At 45.1% G+C, this 22,500-nt stretch overlaps 1 protein-coding gene across 1 annotated transcript in view; it reads right to left on the bottom strand.

Moving 5' to 3' along the window:
* The window catches only part of LOC310783784 (solute carrier family 22 member 23-like), a gene marked incomplete at both ends in the record, with an annotated part of 117,613 nt that overhangs the window by 28,669 nt on the left and 66,444 nt on the right, over positions 1-22,500 (bottom strand). Inside the window, 5 exons of the mRNA XM_083644689.1 lie at positions 6,234-8,392; positions 18,165-18,200; positions 18,289-18,387; positions 18,476-18,511; positions 18,600-18,697. Of these exons, the coding sequence (XP_083500815.1) occupies positions 6,234-8,392; positions 18,165-18,200; positions 18,289-18,387; positions 18,476-18,511; positions 18,600-18,697 (2,428 nt within the window). The remainder of the gene's footprint in view (positions 1-6,233; positions 8,393-18,164; positions 18,201-18,288; positions 18,388-18,475; positions 18,512-18,599; positions 18,698-22,500) is intronic.

Raw genomic sequence — 22,500 nt, 5'->3', positions numbered from 1 at the left:
ACCATGCAAAACAATAGTCCACACATGTTTGTGTTAGGAAACGCCATGGCACACCATGCAAAACAATAGTCCACACATGTTTGTGTTAGGAAACGCCATGGCACACCATGCAAAACAATAGTCCACACATGTTTGTGTTAGGAAACGCCATGGCACACCATGCAAAACAATAGTCCACACATGATTGTTAGGAAACGCCATGGCACACCTGAGTCTTCATTACAAACATGCTTTCATATCGTTGCTGTTCATTTTTTACATGCTGTTTATTTTCCCCATTTATCTCTACCTGTTTTTATTCTGTTTTTATTAATGTTCTGGAGTCAGAGCTTCATCTTACTTGAATCTTAGCCACATAGTAAGAGGTATATTACTCAAAAGGACACCGTACTCCTGTGTCCTTTTGAGTAATATATACAGTATCCTGTATATATTTTATACCTCATTTATCTTGGGGAAAGCTATTCAACTTGAAGTTTTGTATCACTCATTTCTTTTCTCATCTTTTCTGTGTTTTTTTTATGGTGCACAAGTGAATTGATTACTGTAATGGTCATAACTATGTCAAACTGAGCCACTAATGATGGACCATATCAAGACATCCTCAACATTTTATTCGTAACTTTGTAATTGCTTCGAAATTGCTTGGAAATAGTTCCTTTGCTCTCAGTATGTGGGTGACGGGATAGTCCAGGAGGCTCTGGTCCCTCTAACCGGGACAGCCAAGGAGGGTCTACTCCCTCTTCCTGGGATAGTCCAGGAGGCTCTGGTCCCTCTAACTGGGACAGCCAAGGAGGGTCTACTCCCTCTTCCTGGGATAGTCCAGGAGGCTCTGGTCCCTTTAGTTAGAGGGACCAGAGCCTCCTGGACTAATACATGAAGTATTTTATTACTAAATGCTGCTATTTCCTTTATTAGAAAATAACTAGTCCGCACACCACAAATGATCATCAGTGATGTCACAGTTACATCATTATTGATCATTATGATCTTATGACATTACTGATGATGTCATGGGCACTGATGATATCAAAGGCATTGTAACATCATGAGTGATATCACTCAGCCACACTTGGTTACACTTGTGATTGTATTAATTAATTAATACACAGGACAAGATGTTACTATCCCTTGTGCCAAAATCCGAGGAAAAACACATTTAGAAGCCCAATCCAGAATAAAAAGCTAACAGGCTAACAAACTAATAAACAAGACACAAATCACCAGTTACCTACCCTAGCCAACAGCAGTATGAAGCATGTCATTGGGGTTTTCAAGTGGGCACCTTCCTTCACCAACGTTTCGTTAAGTTAGGCCCACGACACCTCAAGAAGGCTTAACGGTGTAATCCAGCGTCCTGGAAACACCCCCCTCCATGCTACCACCGCACAACTGCATATTACCTCACTATCTAAGCCTAGCTATCCAGGTCGGTTCGGTATGACATTCCTGACTACACCACCACTGTCAATGATTCAGCCCTGTTGATGCGGACCGTCAATCATGACCAACAACAAACAATCCCTAACTACACCACCACTGTCAATGATTCAGCCCTGTTGATGCGGACCGTTAATCATGACCAACAACAAACAATCAATCTGACCTTAGCGAGCTCCCCAGCTAGCATGTTTCCTCCTTATCCACAGCCATTCACTTGCTCGTTCTGCTGCCTGAGACATGTTGCTAACCGCAAGTTTCAGGCTCCGTCCCCGAATGCCCAACTCAGTTAGTAAGGCAATAACGGACTTTGCCACAAAACCACGGCAGCCCACCTCTACAGGCCGCACTCGAGCCCTCCAACCTCGCTGCTCTGCCTCTGCTGCCATTTCAGCATACCTAGCTTTCTTGCGCTCATAAGCCTCCTCAACTCGATCTTCCCACGGGACTGTGAGTTCGATAAAATAAACTCTCTTCTCTACCTCAGACCACAGTAACAAGTCCGGACGTAGCCGGGTGCTAACTATATATGCTGGGATGACTAGCTGTTCATTCAAGTCAACCCTCATTTCCCAGGCTCCACCTACACTTAGCTGCCCTAACTTGTGCCTGACCTTAATTGGTCTAATCTTTTCTCCCTCACGTACAAATTTGATCTGTCTAGTCTCTTTGCTAGCAACTAGAGAATTTACTTCTAGCCGGTTTTCCTTAACTGCAGCTGCCAAACATTTCAACACCTGGTTGTGACGCCAGGTGTATCGCCCCTGGGAGAGACTGACCTTACACCCTGACAGTATATGCCTCAGTGTACATACACTAGAACACAACGGGCAGGCACCATCCTCGCCCAACCACTGATTTAAATTCTGGGGAGATGGCAGCACATCATAAGTAGCCCCTAGAATAAATCTAATTCTGCTGGCCTCCATGCTCCACAACTCTCTCCACTTCAACTTTCTCTTCTCTACACTCTCCCAGTTCACCCACTGTCCTTGCTTTGCCTGCAACACTGCCTTAGTACATCTTACTGCCTCCTCTTGCCTATGTACTTCTTCAACTACCATCTTCCTCTTTTCTATTACTGATGCCTTGTTCCACACAGGTTTCCCTATGCACAAACCTAAGCCTCCACGCCCATGCTGCACCTGACCTATGATATCCCTGTGTCTAAGAGCTGACTGTGCTTGCTGTAGCTACTGCCTCCTTTGGGTTCCACTTCCTCCCTGTTTTAACTGTGGGCGCTACACTCCTAACCACTGGATCCTTTGACTGAGTCAGAGTCATTTCCAGTCTAACCTTAGCACACTTGAACTCCTCTGTCAGGCTAGATAATGGCAATTCCAATATGCCTTTCCCATATAAGGCTACACTGCTTAGGCAGCGTGGGACTCCGAGCCATTTTCTAATGAATGAGTTAATCATCCTTTCTAGCTTTTCTACCTTTGAAAGGGGAACCTCATACACTGTCAGTGGCCACATCAACCGAGGCAACAATCCAAACTGCAAACACCACAACTTTAACTTTCCTGGGAGTCCTGACTTGTCTATACTTGAAATACCTTGAATCATTTCCTGCCTCACCTCCTCAAACTGTCCCTTATCACTGAGACTTGCATCATACCATCTTCCCAAACTCTTGACTGGTTTCTCTAACACTGTAGGCACCACCTCATCATTTATAACAAACTTCTTACCTACTACCCTCCCTTTAATGATTGAAATACTCCTGGACTTACTTGGCTTCACTTTCATTCTAGCCCACTGCAGATTACTATTTAACTTATCCAACAATCTGCTAGTACATGGAGCGGTTGACGTCATAGTCGTCATGTCACCCATGTATGCCCTAATTGGAGGGAGCCGCAGCCCTCCCTGCAGCCTTTCTCCACCCACTACCCATTTTGAAGCCCTAATAATGATCTCCATTGCCATGGTAAAAGCTAATGGGGAAATTGTACACCCTGCCATAATGCCTATCTCCAGCTGCTGCCAAGCTGTAGTGTACTCTGCTGTGGTAAAGCAGAGTTGAATATCTAAGAAGTAGGCTTTAACTAAGCTCTTTATACTACCTGGCACTCTAAAGAAATCAAAGGCCTCCCATAACAGACTATGCGGCACTGACCCGAAAGCATTAGCCAGGTCCAAGAATACTACATGCACACTATGTTACACTTGTGATTGAATTGAATTGATTTTTTTTATTTGTCTCGAACAGAAATTAAAAACACATTCATTTACAAAACAACATATATGTCCGAGAAGGGACAGAAAGAAGCCATGCTTATCTAGTCCTGCCCCTCCTTACTTCAATAGATAAGGTTTAAATAATAATAATAGCTGCTTTACAATATAAAACAGATAGCCTACCAGAGGCAATCCAACTTAATGCTACGAAATGTAAAATAAAATATACTAAGTAAGTGCAATACTCATTTTTCAAGCTCTCTCTTATACATGTCCATGATTGATAGTTTATAGATTCTTTTGAAATTTCCTATATGATTACTCCTTTTGATCATTTTGTCCAAGCCATTCCAAAGCAGCAAGTTTTTTATCCATCCACTGTTTCTCTACATTCTGTCCCTTGTCCTGTTTCACCCCTTGTCTTTGTGTGCCAATTTGCTCACCAACTTATGTTCTTGCCCATCACTGATGATGTCACAAAGCCTATGAGATCATCAGTATCTTGGACATCATGTTCACATCACAATGATGTCACAATGTCTATATCATCAATTACACAACTTTGCATTACTGATGACATCACTCACTGATGACATCAACCACCAATATCTGTCATTGGGCCAGATATTGGCCCGATGATATTGATGGTGATGTCACAATGCCCTAAAATGACCTGGGAAGGCATAAAAACGTGGAATAGGCCGTTATACCGCCAAAGAGTGACATTTCCAACCTATGTGCAAAGGCCTTATAGTTTCTGACATGCATACCCTTTACAGAAGGATAAGAAAGAAAGAAAGAAAGAAAGAAAGAAAGAAAGAAAGAAAGAAAGAAAGAAAGAAAGAAAGAAAGAAAGAAAGAAATATACACAGCAAATAAATAGGGTTTCCAGCCTCTTCGGGGCTTGAACCCTAATTATCAATATCCATCCCTACTCTGTTCCCTCATTTTTCCACATATCTTCCATCCCTACTCTGTTCCCTCATTTTTCCACATATCTCCCCTTCTATTTATTTATTTATTTGTTTGTGTGGCAATAGTTTATGTTATTCGGGAATCACCTGAATGTGTGAGACATCTTGAATCACCTGAATATGTGAGACATCTTGAATCACCTGAATGTGTGAGACATCTTGAATCATCTGAATGTGTGAGACGTCTTGAATCACCTGAATGTGTGAGACATCTTGAATCAGCTGAATGTGTCAGACATCTTGAATCACCTGAATATGTGAGACGTCTTGAATCAGCTGAATGTGTGAGACATCTTGAATCAGCTGAATGTGTGAGACATCTTGAATCACCTGAATGTGTGAGACGTCTTGAATCACCTGAATGTGTGAGACGTCTTGGAAGTTGAAAGCAGCTCTTTGTATTGCACAGTAAGCACCTAAACAGGTTTTATCTGTTGTTTCAGTCAAACTCATATCTGTGAAGGTACGGCCATGGCATGGTACGGCATGGCATGGTACGGCCATGGCATGGCGACTCATTCAATTCCTCTACGTTCTCATCATCATCCGCCTCTGTCATCTTTCCAAAGTCCGCTCCGCTCGTCTCGTGTCGTTGCTGTTTTGTTTGGTTTGGCATGAAAATGTTTTTTTTTCCTTAGGCGACGGACGCGCGCTCTATTCTGCCTGATTTGCTTAGTCTGATGATTTACCCTAACCTTAACCAATCGTCAGTCCTAAACCCAACCCAATCAGAGGCAGAGTAGGGCGGGTCTTGCTGAGAACCTGAGTGTCCATCATCAAGGAGGCTAAAAAAGGACAAGACGGTCATACGGAGGTGCTTCTACCTGGCTTCTACAGTATCGCCTACACTTGACGCATTGTCTCCTCCTGTTCTATTCCAGACGGTAGCAGACATTTCCACTGCCTGGGAGCTTTCAGCTTTGCTCATGGGTTTTCTCTCTGGGGAAGTAACGTGTAGTGTTTGTTGGACGCTACGGTGCTACTTGTGGTCTGTAAATAGCTTTGCTACTGAAAACGCTACATGTAATTGATTCAAAAGGAGCGACGCTACCACCACGCTACTGAGAAATGTAGTTAAGCTATGTAGCGCCGCTACTTGTAGCAAGCTCCTGCCCAACACTGGTGGTGGGAGAGTCTAATGTGGAGTTAGGCAGGGGTGCAATGACAGGAGTGGTGCAGACCAACATGAAGGTAGGTACGGACTGAGGGACAGGGGAGTGCGGTGCAGACAAAAGCTACGTTTCGAGGGCAGGGGGAGTGGTTGACTCTTTTGTAGGCGTTTGGATGGCAGGGGGAGTGGTTGACTCTTCTGTAGGCGCTTGGATGGCAGGGGGAGTGGTTGACTCTTTTGGAGGCGTTTCGATGGCAGGGGGAGTGGTTGACTCTTCTGTAGGCGCTTGGATGGCAGGGGGAGTGGTTGACTCTTTTGGAGGCGTTTCGATGGCAGGGGACGTGGTTGACTCTTCTGTAGGCGAGGGAGCAGCATCATTCATCTGGGGAGCAGCATAATCCATTAAGGGCTGGAGATATGGGACTTGAGTGAGAGACATCAGTTGCGCTATACTGGCTTGTATAATGCCAGGGGGAGTGGTTGACTCTTTTGTAGGCGTTTCGATGGCAGGGGGAGTGGTTGACTCTTTTGGAGGCGTTTCGATGGCAGGGGGAGTGGTTGACTCTTTTGGAGGCGTTTCGATGGCAGGGGGAGTGGTTGACTCTTTTGTAGGCGTTTCGATGGCAGCGTGGGTGGTTGACTCTTTTGTAGGCCTTTCGATGGCAGGGGGAGTGGTTGACTCTTTTGTAGGCCTTTCGATGGCAGGGGGAGTGGTTGACTCTTTTGTAGGCGAGGGAGCAGCGCCATTCCTCTGGGGAGCAGTATACTGGAGATATGGGACTTTGTGTAAAGGAGTGAGAGACATCAGTTGCGCTATACTGGCTTGTATAATGCTCCCTTTATCCATGGGCGTGATGGGGGTGCTGAATGAGGACGACGCCAAGCCGCCGGCTGGGACCGTAGGTCGGAGCTCCGGTATATCTATGAACAGTGAATCGGTCAGATCGACAGCCGAGGAGGGCGTGGGCACTGTGGTAGCGTACCTGCTGCTCTTGCCTGCCTGGCTCCACCGGAGGAACCACTTTCCACGCTTCTTCTGTCGGAAGAGGACGAGGGGATCGCGGGTGTAGTTATCGCCATCTTGCATGGTCTCAGGGAGGGCAGTATCCTTGGTCTCGGGGAGCAGTAGAATGCAGATGTTGCAGACGAGTGTCAAGCATGCAAAGCTAACATATAGAAGGAAATAGCCCTCCTGCTTGTGGAGCTCCATAATAGGTCCAGTCAGCCTGCCGAAGCCTGCACTGGCCATGGCCAGGCCCAGACCACCACCCCTGATGATGGTGGGTGTGATCTCAGCGCAGAACAAGATGCTGAGGATGCCGACTATGTGTGAGGAGAACATGCCAACGATGGAGAAGAAAATGGAGAAGTCCCTTTTCAGCTCCAATTGCAACTCCACATTCAGCTCGATACTGTACTTCCCCAGGAAGTTGAGCAGGGTGAGCTGCAGCAGTGCCGCCATGGCAGTGAAGATCATGAAGAGGAGGAGGGTGCCTCGTCGCCCTATCCGTAGCACAACGGGGCACATGCCCATGCAGGAGACCACGGCGATGGCTGCCATGGTGTAGTATTTAGCGTAGAATTCAAAGAATATGGGGTTGAACATGGTGGCCTCCTGGGCCTCGGGGTCCATCATGCGGCGTGCGAAGCAGTGGTAGATCCCATGGCCGGTCAGCGAGTTGACACAGAGGTTGACAACGTTCCTCCACAGGTTCTTCGTCCCGATTATTTTGACAATGCATGTCTTTTTGGGTTGTTTTTGAAGAGCTCTTTCCAGTCTTGTGAGGATCTGATCAGCGTCTTGCTCCATGTTCACATGGTTTTTCTTTGCAATGTGCCCAATACTCCACTTGGAGTGGGCGTACTGCTGAGTGGCCAGCAGCCAGCGCAGCGACTCGGGGAAGATCCAAATGTAGGACAGCATAAGCAGCAGGGGGCAGATGATGACAAACTGGAGGAACTGCCAGTCACGACAGAGGTGTGCAACCCCAGGTATCAGCAGTTGACTACCCAACATCACAAAACTGGGCACCATGTTCATGGAAAAACGGTGTAGTGGCAGACACAGCTCCATTCTGAGGACGTAGAGAGACAGGGTTATCCCCGCCAAGCCGAAGCCCTCAAAGAAGCGCAGAGTGGTGAACATGGTAATATTGTCGGAGAAGGCCACAGTTAAACCAAACACGAGCTTGAAGACCACCGAGACTATCAGCACAGGGTGGCGGCCAAACCAATCAGCAAGGACTCCAAACACCAGGTATCCGAAGATGTTTCCCACCAACAGGGAGAACTTTGCAATGTGGACATTCCACGCCAAGTCACACACCAGACTCCACTTGGTAACCACATTCTGATCGAGTCCCGCGCACAGCTCAAAGGTCCACTCATTGCACGCGGGGGTACAATTAATGACCCTGTGATCACTTCCATTGTGAAAATGCGTTGTGTGGTTTGAATTAACACATGTGCTTTTACATGGTTGGGCAAGAAAGAAGATATCAGAGTACTGGCTGAATCCAATAAATAACACCGGAATCCATGTCAGCAAGATAAATTCTTTCTGGTAGTTCCCAAATCCCCCGAGAAATGGCAAAACACAGTCGTCGAATCGTGTCAGCACATCCGGCGACATGGACACAGGGGACACTGACAAATTCTTCAATTGATGGTCCTCCGTTTCGAGCTGCACCACTGCCAGCAATAGTCATCCAATTTATAACCAGCAGGGATGGATTTTATGTCATGTCTATCGTGGGTATGACATCATCAGTGAGTTTATGACATCAATGATGATGTCACTGATTATGTCACAATTAAGTGTCATCATCAGTTCACTAGACATGGTCATTGTGACATCAGTGATTTTATGATATCACTGATCACAATTCTAGAGTACACAATGCTAGAATTGACGGAGTAATCTCCCGCATGAGATCACAGGTCGTGTGGTGTCACAATCTGGCCGTGACATCACACCTTTTGTCACACCGATGACATCACAAATTTGCTGAGGTGACATCACAATTGCGCGAGTGTGAACTTATGATGGAGTATTGAGCCTCAGTCACTTTTGAGATTGTCATCAGTGGGTATGCCATCATCAGTGAATTTATGACACATTGATTATGTCACAATGACTATGTCATAGGAGGCATTGTGACATCACTGATGATGTCATCAGTGATGTCATAAGAGCATCATGACTGATGATGTCATAGGCACTGATGGAAACTTAAGTGGCACTCACACTCATTCTCTCACACACACACACACACACACACGCATGTAAACTTAAAGACAAGATGAACCCAACGGCACCCAAGTGGCGCGTGGGTCGGAGTCACGTTTCAGACTGAAAACAAAACTTGTCTGAGATGACAGGTAGTAAGTAGCATGTTGATGATTTGATTTGACAATTCTTGGGACTGGATTTGACGTTGGCCAATCCTGCCGTGTTCTGCCCCCAAATCGAGTGGGATTCATTGTGTTGTGGCGCTACGCGAGTGGAGAACCAGACAACCAGGCAGCTGCAGCTGGTTCCGTGTGGAGCTGAGCTGAGAAACCGAGGCAAATGTGCTGCCTGTCGGCCTGGAATGTCAGAGGGGCCGTGGTAAAACCCACGGCCATAACGTTATCCTAGAGTGTCTGGCAAGCAAGACTAACGTTATCCAGGAAAGCGAGTTTAACGAGCAGTTACATGTCTTTGCATTCAAAGAGATTATTGTTTGCTTTATTTTGTATGTTACATCTATTGGCCAAGTTATAGAGAAAAAACATCACATGGATGCAACTGGGATGTATCATCAGTGATGTACCCTGTACGGCAACCGTTTTAGGGCATCCTCCTCATTCAGAGGTTTAGCTGTCATTCCTCAGTCGAAGCGCTGTCAGTTGTCATGTCTCCTAGTAAACCATGTCGAGTGTGCTCTGAAATACCTTCAGTCCTCACACGAAAACGCTGTCATTCTTCCTGCATTACTGTTTCACTCCTCACACGTCAGTCATCGCACAATACGGCGTCACTCATCAGTCATCACTCACTCGTCAATCATCACTCGTCAGTCATCACTCGTCAGTCATCAGTCCTCACTCGTCAGTCATCACTCCTCACTCGTCAGTCATCACTTATCACTCAAACTAGCTGTCAGTCATAACTCCTCATGCCTCACACGCTCACAGAAAATTGTAAAATAGCAACGTTTTGGACCAACGTTGCTATGTTACAATTTCGGCTCGAAAATTATAAAATGGTAACGTTCTGAGATCTTAGGGTTAGGGTTAGGGTAGGGGGAGGGGTTAGAAACAGAAAATCTCCGTAAACCATGCCCAAACCACGCCCACCCCTGTAGAAACTTTACCATTTTACAATTTCAGATCCAAAATTGTAAGAGCAACGTTGGTCCACAAACGTTGCTATGTTACAATTTCGGCTCGAAAATTATAAAATTGTAACGTTCTGAGATCTTAGGGTTAGGGTTAGGGTAGGGGGAGGGGTTAGAAACAGAAAATCTCCGTAAACCATGCCCAAACCACGCCCACCCCTGTAGAAACTTACTTTACCATTTTACAATTTCAGATCCAAAATTGTAACAGCAACGTTGGTCCACAAACGTTGCTATTTTACAATTTTTTGGGAGATCGGGTTGTCATTTCTCCTGCAACATGCCTCAGTTATCACTCAAACTCATCACACACGGAAAGAACAACCAAAAACAACGAATGACAGGGTTTTCATGTGAGACGTGAGGAGTGATGACTGACAGCTAGCTAGTTTGAGTGATAACTGAGGCACGTTGCAGGAGAAATGACAGCGTTTTCGTGTGAGACATGAGGAGTGATGAGTGACAGCTAGTTTGAGTGATAAGTGATGACTGATGACTGACGAGTGAAGCCGCATTGTGCGATGACTGACGTGTGAGGAGTGAAACAGTAATGCAGGAAGAATGACAGCGTTTTCGTGTGAGGACTGAAGGTGTTTCAGAGCACACTCGACATGGTTTACTAGGAGACATGACAATTGACAACGCTTAGACCAGGGGTGGGCAACTATTTTTCATGGGGGGCCACATGAGAAATCCAGATTGTTGCCGGGGGCCGAACAAATATTGTCATGCCGTAATGGATGGGCAACTTTGATGATAGAGAGGGCCACAAAACAAGTCCTCGCTACCAGATTTTGCTGAGGGCTGAACGGCGCCAGCGCGAAAAAATTGGGGCATTTGAAGCCAGGTTTAGAGGAATAACTAATTTTAAATTAACAGTTGTGATGTCATTATTCAGTCTTAACCACCAATATTTGATCCTTTTCTCACTCACTCCTATGTCACCACACTCTCCCTGCAGGGCTTGAAATTAACTTTTTTCACCACCTGCCAATATGGCTGCTAGATTTTAAAGTTACCAGCCAATTAGAATTTCCACTATCCGAAATGTTTTTCTTGAAATAAACCAGAATATGAGTGGGTTAATTTAAAGGCCAATTAGGATGAACACCACCTGCATCTCATTTCTCAATCACACACACACAGAGGAGGAAAGGAATGATGAACACATGAGAGAAATATACAAGGACTGTATGTGAACATTAGCTTCTGTAGCTAATTGAGTTTATAATGACTCAGAGCTTGGGACACCTTGTATATTAGCCTGTATTATCCCATACATGTAAAAAGCAGCTGTGATGGCAAAAAGTAGGCTTACAACATATATAGTATATAAAATATGTGACTGTGTGTGTGTTTTGTACATGATTAGTTCATTAACTATGGGCTTAATTATAAATGAGTTCTGACTGAACGTTACTATAAAGCACACATGGGCAACTTCCTGTGTGGCGGGTATGTGTTAGAGGGTACACACAGGAAAATACTGTCACAGAGGACTAAGAGATGATTTACCATCCAAGGCAGGGGTGGGCAACTATTTTTCATGGGGGGCCACATGAGAAACCCAGATTGTTGCCGGGGGCCGAACAAATATTGTCATGCCGTAACCCATGGATGGGCAACTTTGATGATAGAGAGGGCCACAAAAAAATGTCCTCGCTACCAGATTTTGCTGAGGGCTGAACGGCGCCAGCACGAAAAATTTTGGGCATTTGAAGCCAGGTTTAGAGGAATAGCTCATTTTAAATTAACAATTGTGATGTCATTATTCAGTCTTAACCACCAATATTTGATCCTTTTCCTCACTCATTCCTATGTCACCACCTGCTCTCCCTGCAGGGCTTGAAATAAACTTTTTTCACCACCTGCCAATATGGCTGCTAGATTTTAAAGTTACCAGCCAATTAGAATTTCCACTAGCCGAAATGTTTTTCTTGAAATAAACCAGAATATGAGTGGGTTAATTTAAGCATAAGTATCAGTAAGTGGCCCGGGATTCTCAAAGCCTGTGTTGAGGATCACACAAGAACAAAAATGCACTCTTGAAGCTAAATAAATCAAAAACCAACAAGTTAATTATTTAAATTTCTACTTCAATGTAGAACAGTCATTTCTTACACATGAGATTACTTTTAGCCTTTTAGTCATAAATATTATTGAAAGATATTCCATATTTCAGACTGAAATGCTATAACAGAAGAGTATTGCCCAGAATGACATGAACATTTGGACACTTATTCAGCGGGTATATTGCATGTTGCGTTCAAGTGCACTGTAAAAAAAAAAAAAAAAATTTTTTTTTTTTGCAATTCCATCGCGGGCCACACAGGGGGGCGCCCGCGTATGTTGCCCATGTATGGCTTAGACTGAGGAATGACAGCCAAACCTCTGAATGAGGAGGATGCCCTAAAATGGTTGCTGTAACCCTGGGGTCATAGGATGTTTCGGCTACTGCAACATCATACACCCTCGCCCAGGTGACCCAGCCGGGGTTGACCAAGCCCCGACTTACGTCCCAGTAGCTACCCACGGTCAGCCCTCTTAGGGAAAGACAGGCCCACTCAATCTGCTGCTCCGGAACAACTCTGTCGGGACTGGGAGGCTCTGGCACGTGGAGGGACTGGGCTCTGTGGGTTGTCCCCTGTCCGGGCTCCTTCTACGTCTCACCAGGTCCGGGACCTGTGCGTTGCACCAGACTTCCCCGCATTTCATTTCATTCCGGTATGATGTTTCTTGGGCCGTGGTGGTACTGCAGGCTCCACTTGCGGCGTGGATTTGTTGGGCTTCTTCCTCACGGAAGACAGGCTGGGGCGCTAACCCATACTGCTCCCGGGTTATTAGTTATTATTAGTTATTAGTTAGTTTATGGGATAGAAATTCTCCCAGGGTACAGGTACTAGGCAGCCATTTTCTCCTCGAAATGAAGATTGATTGACAGCTGTCATGTCGTGATATGATTGGTTCAAAAGGGGTAGAAATTTGATATGTCACGTCAGCAAACTGTAGATTGCTGTTATGAATGAATCTTGAAAAAGGAACTTTTGATGTGAAAAAGTGTGAAAAACTAAAGAAATTAGATTTTTGTGATTTTTTTGGCATACATTATTAAATAGGTGCACTGAATACCCAGGTATTTGAACTTAAAGCTCGACTTTAAGGGCAAATAACATGTCGTGAACAAAACATATGTGAGCTGCAAGCCAGCACGGCGAGCTGCAGGCCGAGCTAGCGAGCCCGCGCAGCCTATAGGATCGTAAAAGCCGAGTTCTGTAAAAGCCCCCATCCACTCCATTGTGACATTATCCACCCCATTGTGATGGCCAATTTGCACAACTGAGCATGCTCAGGCTGAGTGATGTCATCATTCTGATGTCCAAACAAAAACATATATATATATATATATATATATATATATATATATATATATATATATATATATATATATATATATATATGACACTAAACACTGAGTACTATGTGGGGGGGGGCGGTAGTGGTGAGACAAGACAGTAGACAGAGACAGCACACAAGCAAGGATGGGGGGAGGGAACAGAGGGACTAAGAGAAGGCGGTGGAAAAGAGATGGGTTTTGAGGCGGGAGTGGAAGACTGTGAGGGACTCTGAGGTTCTGATTTCTTGGGGAAGGGCGTTCCAGAGTCTAGGAGCTGCCCGAGAGAAAGCTCTGCTTCTGAAATAAATATAAATATATATATATATATATATATATATATATATATATATATATATATATATATATATATATATATATATATATATATATATATGTTTGTTATATATGTTTTGTTTTTTGACCAAAGATTATGCAGAAAGCTCCTACTGTATGGGCAGGAGAAAGGTATAGTGTTGTCTACACTGCAGACAACACTATACCTTTCTCCTGTCCATATACAGTACTGTACATAGACTCAGGATGCCATGCTCATTTTGGAGCTGGCCCACGCTCCAAGTTTATTGCTAGCTTAAGGAGCATCACGCCAATTTGTCACTGTATTATTGCCCCCATCGTGGGTTTTGAATGTTTTTGCCAAATCTGTCACACACTGCGGCTCTCACTCTATAAAGCTAACTAAGCCATGACAAACAAGCTAACAAGCAGAGAGTGAGGCTCTCACTCTATAAAGCTAACTAAGCCATGACAAACAAGCTAACAAGCAGAGAGTGAGACAGACACAAAGAGAGAAACAAAAGAGATTAAAGATTTAGGCAAAGGAAGAGAGAGGGGAGGCGAGAGGAGGAACAGGGCTGGATAATAATTGGAGTAAGAAAACAATGAAGGCCCGGAGCGAGCAGAACATCCAGAAGAAGAGAGGTCAGAGTAGCAATATAAAAAGAGAGTGCAGGAGGAGCGGTCAGAGAGAGCAGCAGAACAGGAGGAGCGGTCGTTTTTTTCGAACGGGGATTTTGCTTAAATGTATCAAATGAGGTGGTTTACAAAGGTTTATGGAGTGCTAATTTGTGTTCAGCAGGATAATCTTCACAAACGGTGATCACACTTTTGACTTTTGAAATGTTTTTCTGAAAATCGCGTAAACACACACACACACGCACGCACGCACACGCACACACACACACACACACACACACACACACACACACACACACACACACACACATTTACGTTTCAAAAGTCGTAAAACTGGTCCACGTTTGTGAAGATTATCCTTGTCTGTTAACCACAGACCTTATTTCATGCATTTAACCGAATTCCCCATTCTCAAAGCCCATAGGCTTTTCCTGAGGATCCAGCATGCTACTTCTGGACTCATTCCTGTGCTGCTCGATTGGCCGTTGTTGTTGGATGTAATGAGATGCGATTGAAAGCCAATGGTGAACTGACTTGGAGATCTGCATGTGTAGTAATAAGGATCTAGACATTGTAACATGAGGTGCGAGCTTGTGATTTAGAGTTGTCAACTTTCAAATTGAGAACATGTTGTGCATTAAGCTACAGTAAGAATTTTCAATCTTGACATGCCATCATGTCGTCTATGTTGGGCCGGTTATCCAGGAATAAGAAGAACAAGACAGCACCAAACAACCATCGGCCCGTAAATGCAAAGCACATGGTACTGTACACTGCTGGTACTGTACTGTAGCTGGTACTGTACTGTAGCTGGTACTGTACTGTAGCTGGTACTGTAGCTGGTACTGTACTGTAGCTGGTACTGTACTGTAGCTGGTACTGTACTGTAGCTGGTACTGTACTGTAGCTGGTACTGTAGCTGGTACTGTACTGTAGCTGGTACTGTACTGTAGCTGGTACTGTACTGTAGCTGGTACTGTACTGTAGCTGGTACTCTAGCTGGTACTGTACTGTAGCTGGTACTGTACTGTAGCTGGTACTGTACTGTAGCTGGTAATGTACTGTAGCTGGTACTGTACTGTAGCTGGTACTGTACTGTAGCTGGTACTGTAGCTGGTACTGTACTGTAGCTGGTACTGTAGCTGGTACAGTACTGTAGCTGGTACTGTAGCTGGTACTGTACTGTAGCTGGTACTGTACTGTAGCTGGTACTGTACTGTAGCTGGTACTGTACTGTAGCTGGTACTGTACTGTAGCTGGTACTCTAGCTGTTTGTTTGTTGTTGTTGTTTTTTACAGTGAAGTGGATTTGTCTTCATTGTTTACTGTAATCCTCTCCAGAAGATTGTTTTCTCTTCTATTGCGCATGTATTATGCTTGTCTGCATGTGTAAATATGCACATGTGGTATTTGTACTGCATGTTTGTGAGTATGACATTTATATGTTGCTGTGCATGTGTGTTGCAAGTATAGTGTGTGTGTGTGTGTGTGTGTGTGTGTGTGTGTGTGTGCGCATGCATGTGTGTGCATGCATGCATGCGTGTGTGTGTGTGTGTGTGTGTGTGTGCGCGTGTGTGCGTGTGTGTGTGTGTGTGGCTTGGCGGGGATATAACTGCCCTCCACGGTGATAGAATATTGATGGGACAGCATAAACATGACGTTCTCAGACTACAGACACCCAGGAGGCCATTAAACATGAGAAGACTCTCACGTTACAAGTCACCAGCAACAACGGTAGTCATTTAGCTCCATGCGACCCCACAGAAACTGACATAGACAACCTCACAGACAACATAGTGAAGGGGAAAATGCAGTCAAATCCCTCTTCTTCACTATATTTAACACGCACACACCCTGCATTAACATTGCCAGCATTTATTTCTCAAATGTATGTCGTTTATTTTCCCAAACAGTCTTGGACTCAGCATTGTGAGGATCTGGGTCGAGCCGGGCTTGGGCTTCAACTCACTCGGGTGGGTTGGGTTCAGGTTTGAATGTTCGGGCCTGTTGATGATAACTCTCGTGTGTGTGTGCGTGTGTGTGTGTGTGTGTGTGTGTGTGTGTGTGTGTGTGTGTGTGTGCGTATTCAAGGCTGAATCTGAGTCAACAGGATGGACTCGCAATGACTTTCCTGAATCATCGGGGATGCTCTTTTCCACCAATCACAGCCAAACACTGAACACCTGGGAAGCGCCGAGTACATGTGTGTTTTCTACTGTTACTGAGTAGCTTTACTGGACCTGCTGGGTTCAACTTCCTGAGTATATTCCAACTTGTAAGCATAGATGCATCTATCTATCTATCTATCTATCTATCTATCTATCTATCTATCTATCTATCTATCTGTCTGTCTGTCTGTCTGTCTGTCTGTCTGTCTGTCTGTCTGTCTATGTATCTATCTATATGTGTTTGTTTGTGTTAGAGTCGGTTTTATGTCATTTTGTTTGATATATGAAAAACCTCCAATCAAGGCAATCTATCATTGTTGTTATAGATAGGTGACAGTAGCTTTTGTGTGCATTACTGTGCTCGTAATGAAAAAAAAACGTTGTTCCAATTGGAATTTCTTTGACTTTTGTGCGTTTGGAATGGTGCTGTTTCATGTACTGCGGGACAAGACGAGAGACATTCACACATTGCAATGAAAACGTTGAGCAGGTTCAGGAGGTGCAGCGGCGGCTTGCAGGGAATCATTAAAAAGGACAAGTCCACATTGCTTCCTGATATTCAGCTATTTGACAACATTTCAACCCCAGGTCTCCATCTAGTATCCTATAGGGTGGCAAGGCTGTCGAATAGTTGAATAAATATATATACAGCATTGGCAGCAGGGTGCCACATTCCCCTTTTTCATATGCCTCTTTATGTATTGGCACATTCTCATAGCCCGAGGAGCCATGAAACCCCTGGGATGCATTTAAAAACCTGCTGTCACATTTTCAACAATGTGAGGCAGTCAATTTACATTTTACATTTGAGTACATTTTGCTGACACCAATTTACAATGAGTCCAACAATACATGAAGCTGTGATTCCTTCATCGCTGACATGAACCAACAAGCCGTGGTAAAGAGCAGTTCAGAGAGCCACACTGCCCCGACGATGAAGCTGGAACAGAGTCATGTTAGAAAAAGGAATAAGAGGGATTCTTATTTCTTCTTTACAAAATATACATTTTTTGGAAGAACTCACTGCGGAGCGGAGGAGTTCTCATTTCTTAAGTCCTTTTTTATCGTGTGCACTGAAGTGCATCATTTGAGCTCCTGTAGTTTCATTATGGCAATCACAAAGCAATCAGCGAAGATAGGAAATAGATAGATAGAAATAGCAAACAATTACACTGCGTCGATATTGTGGGTCAGGTGTGGTAAACACAGTGCAACTTCTGGCCATGGTGGCCCTCGTCATTATAATGCAAAGGGGTATACTTATAGTTCAAATGTAACAGCTATGGGCGGTGAAAATGGATTATATTTAGGTGTACTACATAGGGATCACTCAGCTGTGATCTGGTTAGTTAAAAATGTGGCCTGTTTCTGAGGAGGTGGAGTGCCCAGGTGTATTTATCCTGCTGACAGGAGGAGCTTGGTGAGAAGGTACATAGGTAGGCTGCTTCCACCCTCTGTGTCGGCAAACATCCTTCCTGCTCTAGATGTTTGAGCAGGGTGTCAAGTCACGACTGTACCAGCTCCAGAGATGCCCCAGACCCGCTCTGATCTCCCTGTGGAGGCAGAGTCACGACTGTACCAGCTCCAGATACACCTCAGACATGCTCTGACCTCCCTGTGGAGGCAGAGTCACGACTGTACCAGCTCCAGAGACGCCCCAGACATGCTCTGACCTCCCTGTGGAGGCAGAGTCATGACTGTACCAGCTCCAGAGACACCTCAGACATGCTCTGACCTCCCTGTGGAGGCAGAGTCACGACTGTACCAGCTCCAGAGACGCCCTCAGACATGCTCTGACCTCCCTGTGGAGGCAGAGTCATGACTGTACCAGCTCCAGATACACCTCAGACATGCTCTGACCTCCCTGTGGAGGCAGAGTCACGACTGTACCAGCTCCAGAGACGCCCCAGACATGCTCTGACCTCCCTGTGGAGGCAGAGTCATGACTGTACCAGCTCCAGAGACACCTCAGACATGCTCTGACCTCCCTGTGGAGGCAGAGTCACGACTGTACCAGCTCCAGATACACCTCAGACATGCTCTGACCTCCCTGTGGAGGCAGAGTCACGACTGTACCAGCTCCAGAGACGCCCCAGACATGCTCTGACCTCCCTGTGGAGGCAGAGTCACGACTGTACCAGCTCCAGAGACACCTCAGACATGCTCTGACCTCCCTGTGGAGGCAGAGTCACGACTGTACCAGCTCCAGAGACGCCCCAGACATGCTCTGACCTCCCCTGCGTTTCCTCCCCAATTGTACTTGGACAATTCCCCCTGGCTGCTGCTCCACCTCCTCTGCTGACCTGGTTGTAGACTAGCACATCATGCTTCCTCCGACTCATGTGCAGTCACCAGCCACTTCTTTTCAGCTGACAGCGAGCATTCACGTTCACCAGCATGACGTACTGTAGTAGCGTGTGGGAGGGTCTGCCACCCCTGAACAGAGGAGGTGCTATAGTGCAGCGACCAGGACACACCCCCTTAATCCGGCTTCCCACCCACAGACACAGCTAAATGTGCCTGTATGGACGGACGCCCAGCCCTCATGTTGGTTGGCAGAGAACACCGCTGCACCACCCGGAAGTCCTTCATTGTGTTTTATTGTCTCAGGTGTCTAATGGTTGAAACCTGGGCAGTCGAGCATGGTTTAGTAGACCATGGTTTCTCTTGGAGCCGGCCAGCTCAGTGGGACTGACTCTCATGTTCATAGTTTCTTCTGGTTAGCGGCGCTGACTAGAAGCTTAACACTAAGTGTTACATTCATTCTGATTGGTGGAGCTGTCGACAGGCTACTGGGGACTCGTATTGCAACACAATGTGCCAGGAACAAGCTGCAAGTCGAACGACTGTGAGAAATGGAAAGTCGTGCAGGGAAATGGGCTTCAGGCGGCGCTCTGGAAGGACACTGGTGTATCGTTTGTCAAATAATTATTTTGTTTGTGAACAAAGTGCCGATGGGCGAGTGTCGCTGGCAGACAGCATGTGGAGTGGGAGGCCATTCTACAGGACATGAAGTCATCTTCAGAGGATGAAACACCAGGACACTCTGGAATAAAATATGTCAAGCTCCACTTGAGTCAAAGTGGACGAGACCGTCAGTGAGAGTCTGGTTATTTACTGGTGTCAGGGAAGGATTGCAAGTGTTTATCTGTGTCAAATTCTAAATAATTGTATTTTTAAACATCACAAGTAGCCTGGCTTTTCCACTGGCTCAGCATCATCGTTATTACTTTATTACATTATTTACTTAACTAGACATTCTGAGGGTGGAGACTCTGGAGACGATGCGCCATGGGGTGCACTTTTTTGGGGGGTTGTGACCAAACATGTCAACTCATGCCACGTCATCCACATCATCAGTGGGTATGACATCACTTGACGATTGCGGGGATGACATCGTTAACTTGATTGGCTGTTTTAGAGCGTAGCCCTCCTGGTCATACCAGGCCCTCAGTCAAAAGGCCTCAGGTACGTCTGGGTTGAACCATGACTGTTGAGCTGAACAAGGCAGAGAGAGATCTGCCCCCAAAGTCAGACAGGCGAAACTCAGCAGCAAACTTGCTTGAGTGACATCCCTGATGACATAATCCCTGATTACATCACTCACTGATGACATCACAATTCCTTGAGTGACATCACTGATGACACCATCACCGATGACATCACAATCGCTCGAGTGACATCACCGATGACGTGTGCTGACCTTGCCGGCAAACATCCAAACTTCTTCATTGCTCATTTGTATTGGCCAGTAAAACTTTAGTATCTTTCTTATAGGCAGCTGTGTACAATACATCAAGACGATGTTGATCAGCTACCGCCATCTTCCAAGTCTCACATCCATACAAGAGCACTGAGATCATATTCGACAAAAAATATTTTCATCTTTGTTTCCCTGTGATATATCCTCCAGATCTTCAAACAATGCTATATGCACGATGCATTTCAATGTGGGCACGTGCAAACATGAAGCGGATCGATGCATGTTGCCTCTTTTTTCCGACCACGACCATTTCACACCAAGATAAAAACACAATATATTATTTCAGATACGACTAACAAACCTACTGTATGAAGTTGTTGCCTTTGGTTGCTTGGCAACGCCAAGTGCACCCGTAGCGTAACCGTCCAAGCGCACATGACAAACGTTGGTGTCACTGTCCACTCGGCGCTGCGCCTCGTGTTTTCCAAGCATTTTCGAGCGCTTTACATGTGAACAAATCGCCTCTAGTTCACATTCAATTTAGCTCCTTTGAAATACAGAAAGAGACGAGTCAGAACGAGAGAAACAAGCCGTCCTTTTCATCTCCCCCCTTTTCTCCCTTTCTTCCCCTCTGTCCCCAATGAGCAAGCATAATTGGATTTTATGCAAATTCCAGAAGTGATGTGATCGAGCGATTGATCTAAAGTGAGGTTCCTCTCTCCAGGTTTTTCTTTGCTCTTTCTCTTCCTCCCTTCATTTCTTTTTTTTCTCCTTTCTCTTATGTTCTCTCATTCTTCACCTCTCTTTTCTTCTTGCTCGCCGTGTTATTTCCCATGGAGTCTGGCAACAATATTAATTTACCACTTGTCGTCCTGAAGGACCCCCGTTTCGTTTACTGCTAATATGCCACCCCCCCAACTCACCCACCCACACTCCTCCTCTCTCCTTCTCCATCCCTCTCTCCTTTCATGTCTTTTATCCACTTTGAATTGTTTCTCTCTTTTTTCTTGTTCTCACCCATTCTCTCTCTCTCTCTATATATATTAGATTACGTTGCGTTACGTTACAGACACTTTTATCCAAAGGGACTTACAATAGTGGATTTTTGTCAACAGTAGTGAAATCAACAGACTACTAACACCAATTGGAAGGAATATGCAGCATTTGTCAATATTGAAGGAATAACTAGCATTAGTTACTAATAGAAAGATGTTAGTTCAAGAAGGGTCCAGGTGTAAGTTTGAAAAGCTGTGTTTTTGGTCATTTAGTGAACCTTGAGTCTGATGTACTGCCCTGTAGGGGGCAGTCTGATGGACTGCCCTGGAGGCCAGTACCAGTGTCTTGACTGTGATCCGTGCCTGAGATGGGAAGCCAGTGAAGGGACTGGAAGAGAGAATTTAGGTTGGTTGAAAACCAGCCGGGCTGCAGCGTTCTCTCCCTCTCTCTCTCTCTTTGGCTTTCTCTCTCTCTCTCTCTCTCTCTCTCTCTCTCTCCTGTTTTCCCTTTTACTTTCTCACCTCCCTCCTCGTCTCTATTCTCCTCCCCAGTTGAGTCTTCTCACTCTCTCCATCTCCTTATAATCATCTTTCATTGAAAATTCCCCCGGTGGTGTAGGCCATAATTACAGCCTCCACATGTTCCAGTGATACAGCTCAGAAAAAAATACCCACTGTAAATACTGTTCCCAAATGCAACAGCTCATATTATATTTGACATCATAACAATAATAAGAACAACAATAATAATAATAACAATAACAATAATAATAATAAATATAGCCGCAAGCGGCGATGCGGGGTCCAAGCTTCCGGTGAAAGTTTCAAAGTTTCAAAGTTTCAAAGTTTCAAAGTTTCAAAGTTTCAAAGTGTCAAAGTTTAAACATTTATCATTTCAAGACGGTTTCACGTATCCAAATTCTTTATACAACTTTAGATCAGGGAAGTCCAGAGATGACACAGAAAAAGTTTGGGCTCATTCGGGCAAATGGCCTAGGACGAGTTCGTTTTTTTTTTTGGAAAATCTAGCAGGCTTAAATGGGTGTGAGTAATGGGTCAATACGCAAAAGGGTCTGTTATAGCGCCACCATCTGGCCAATATGGCTAATTTTTTGTCTCTGAGCAGTGGGGCACATTTCCAACCTATGTGCAAGGTCTGGCTACTGTAGCCCTTACGGTTTTTGACGTGCATGCTGTTTTAGGGCAGAATAATAATA

The sequence above is a fragment of the Poromitra crassiceps genome (assembly GCF_964638095.1).
Source record: "Poromitra crassiceps genome assembly, chromosome: 10".
Taxonomy (NCBI): Eukaryota; Metazoa; Chordata; class Actinopteri; order Beryciformes; family Melamphaidae; genus Poromitra; species Poromitra crassiceps.
The sequence above is the reverse complement of the archived record's forward strand: the minus strand, read 5'-3'. Positions and strand labels throughout refer to the sequence as shown.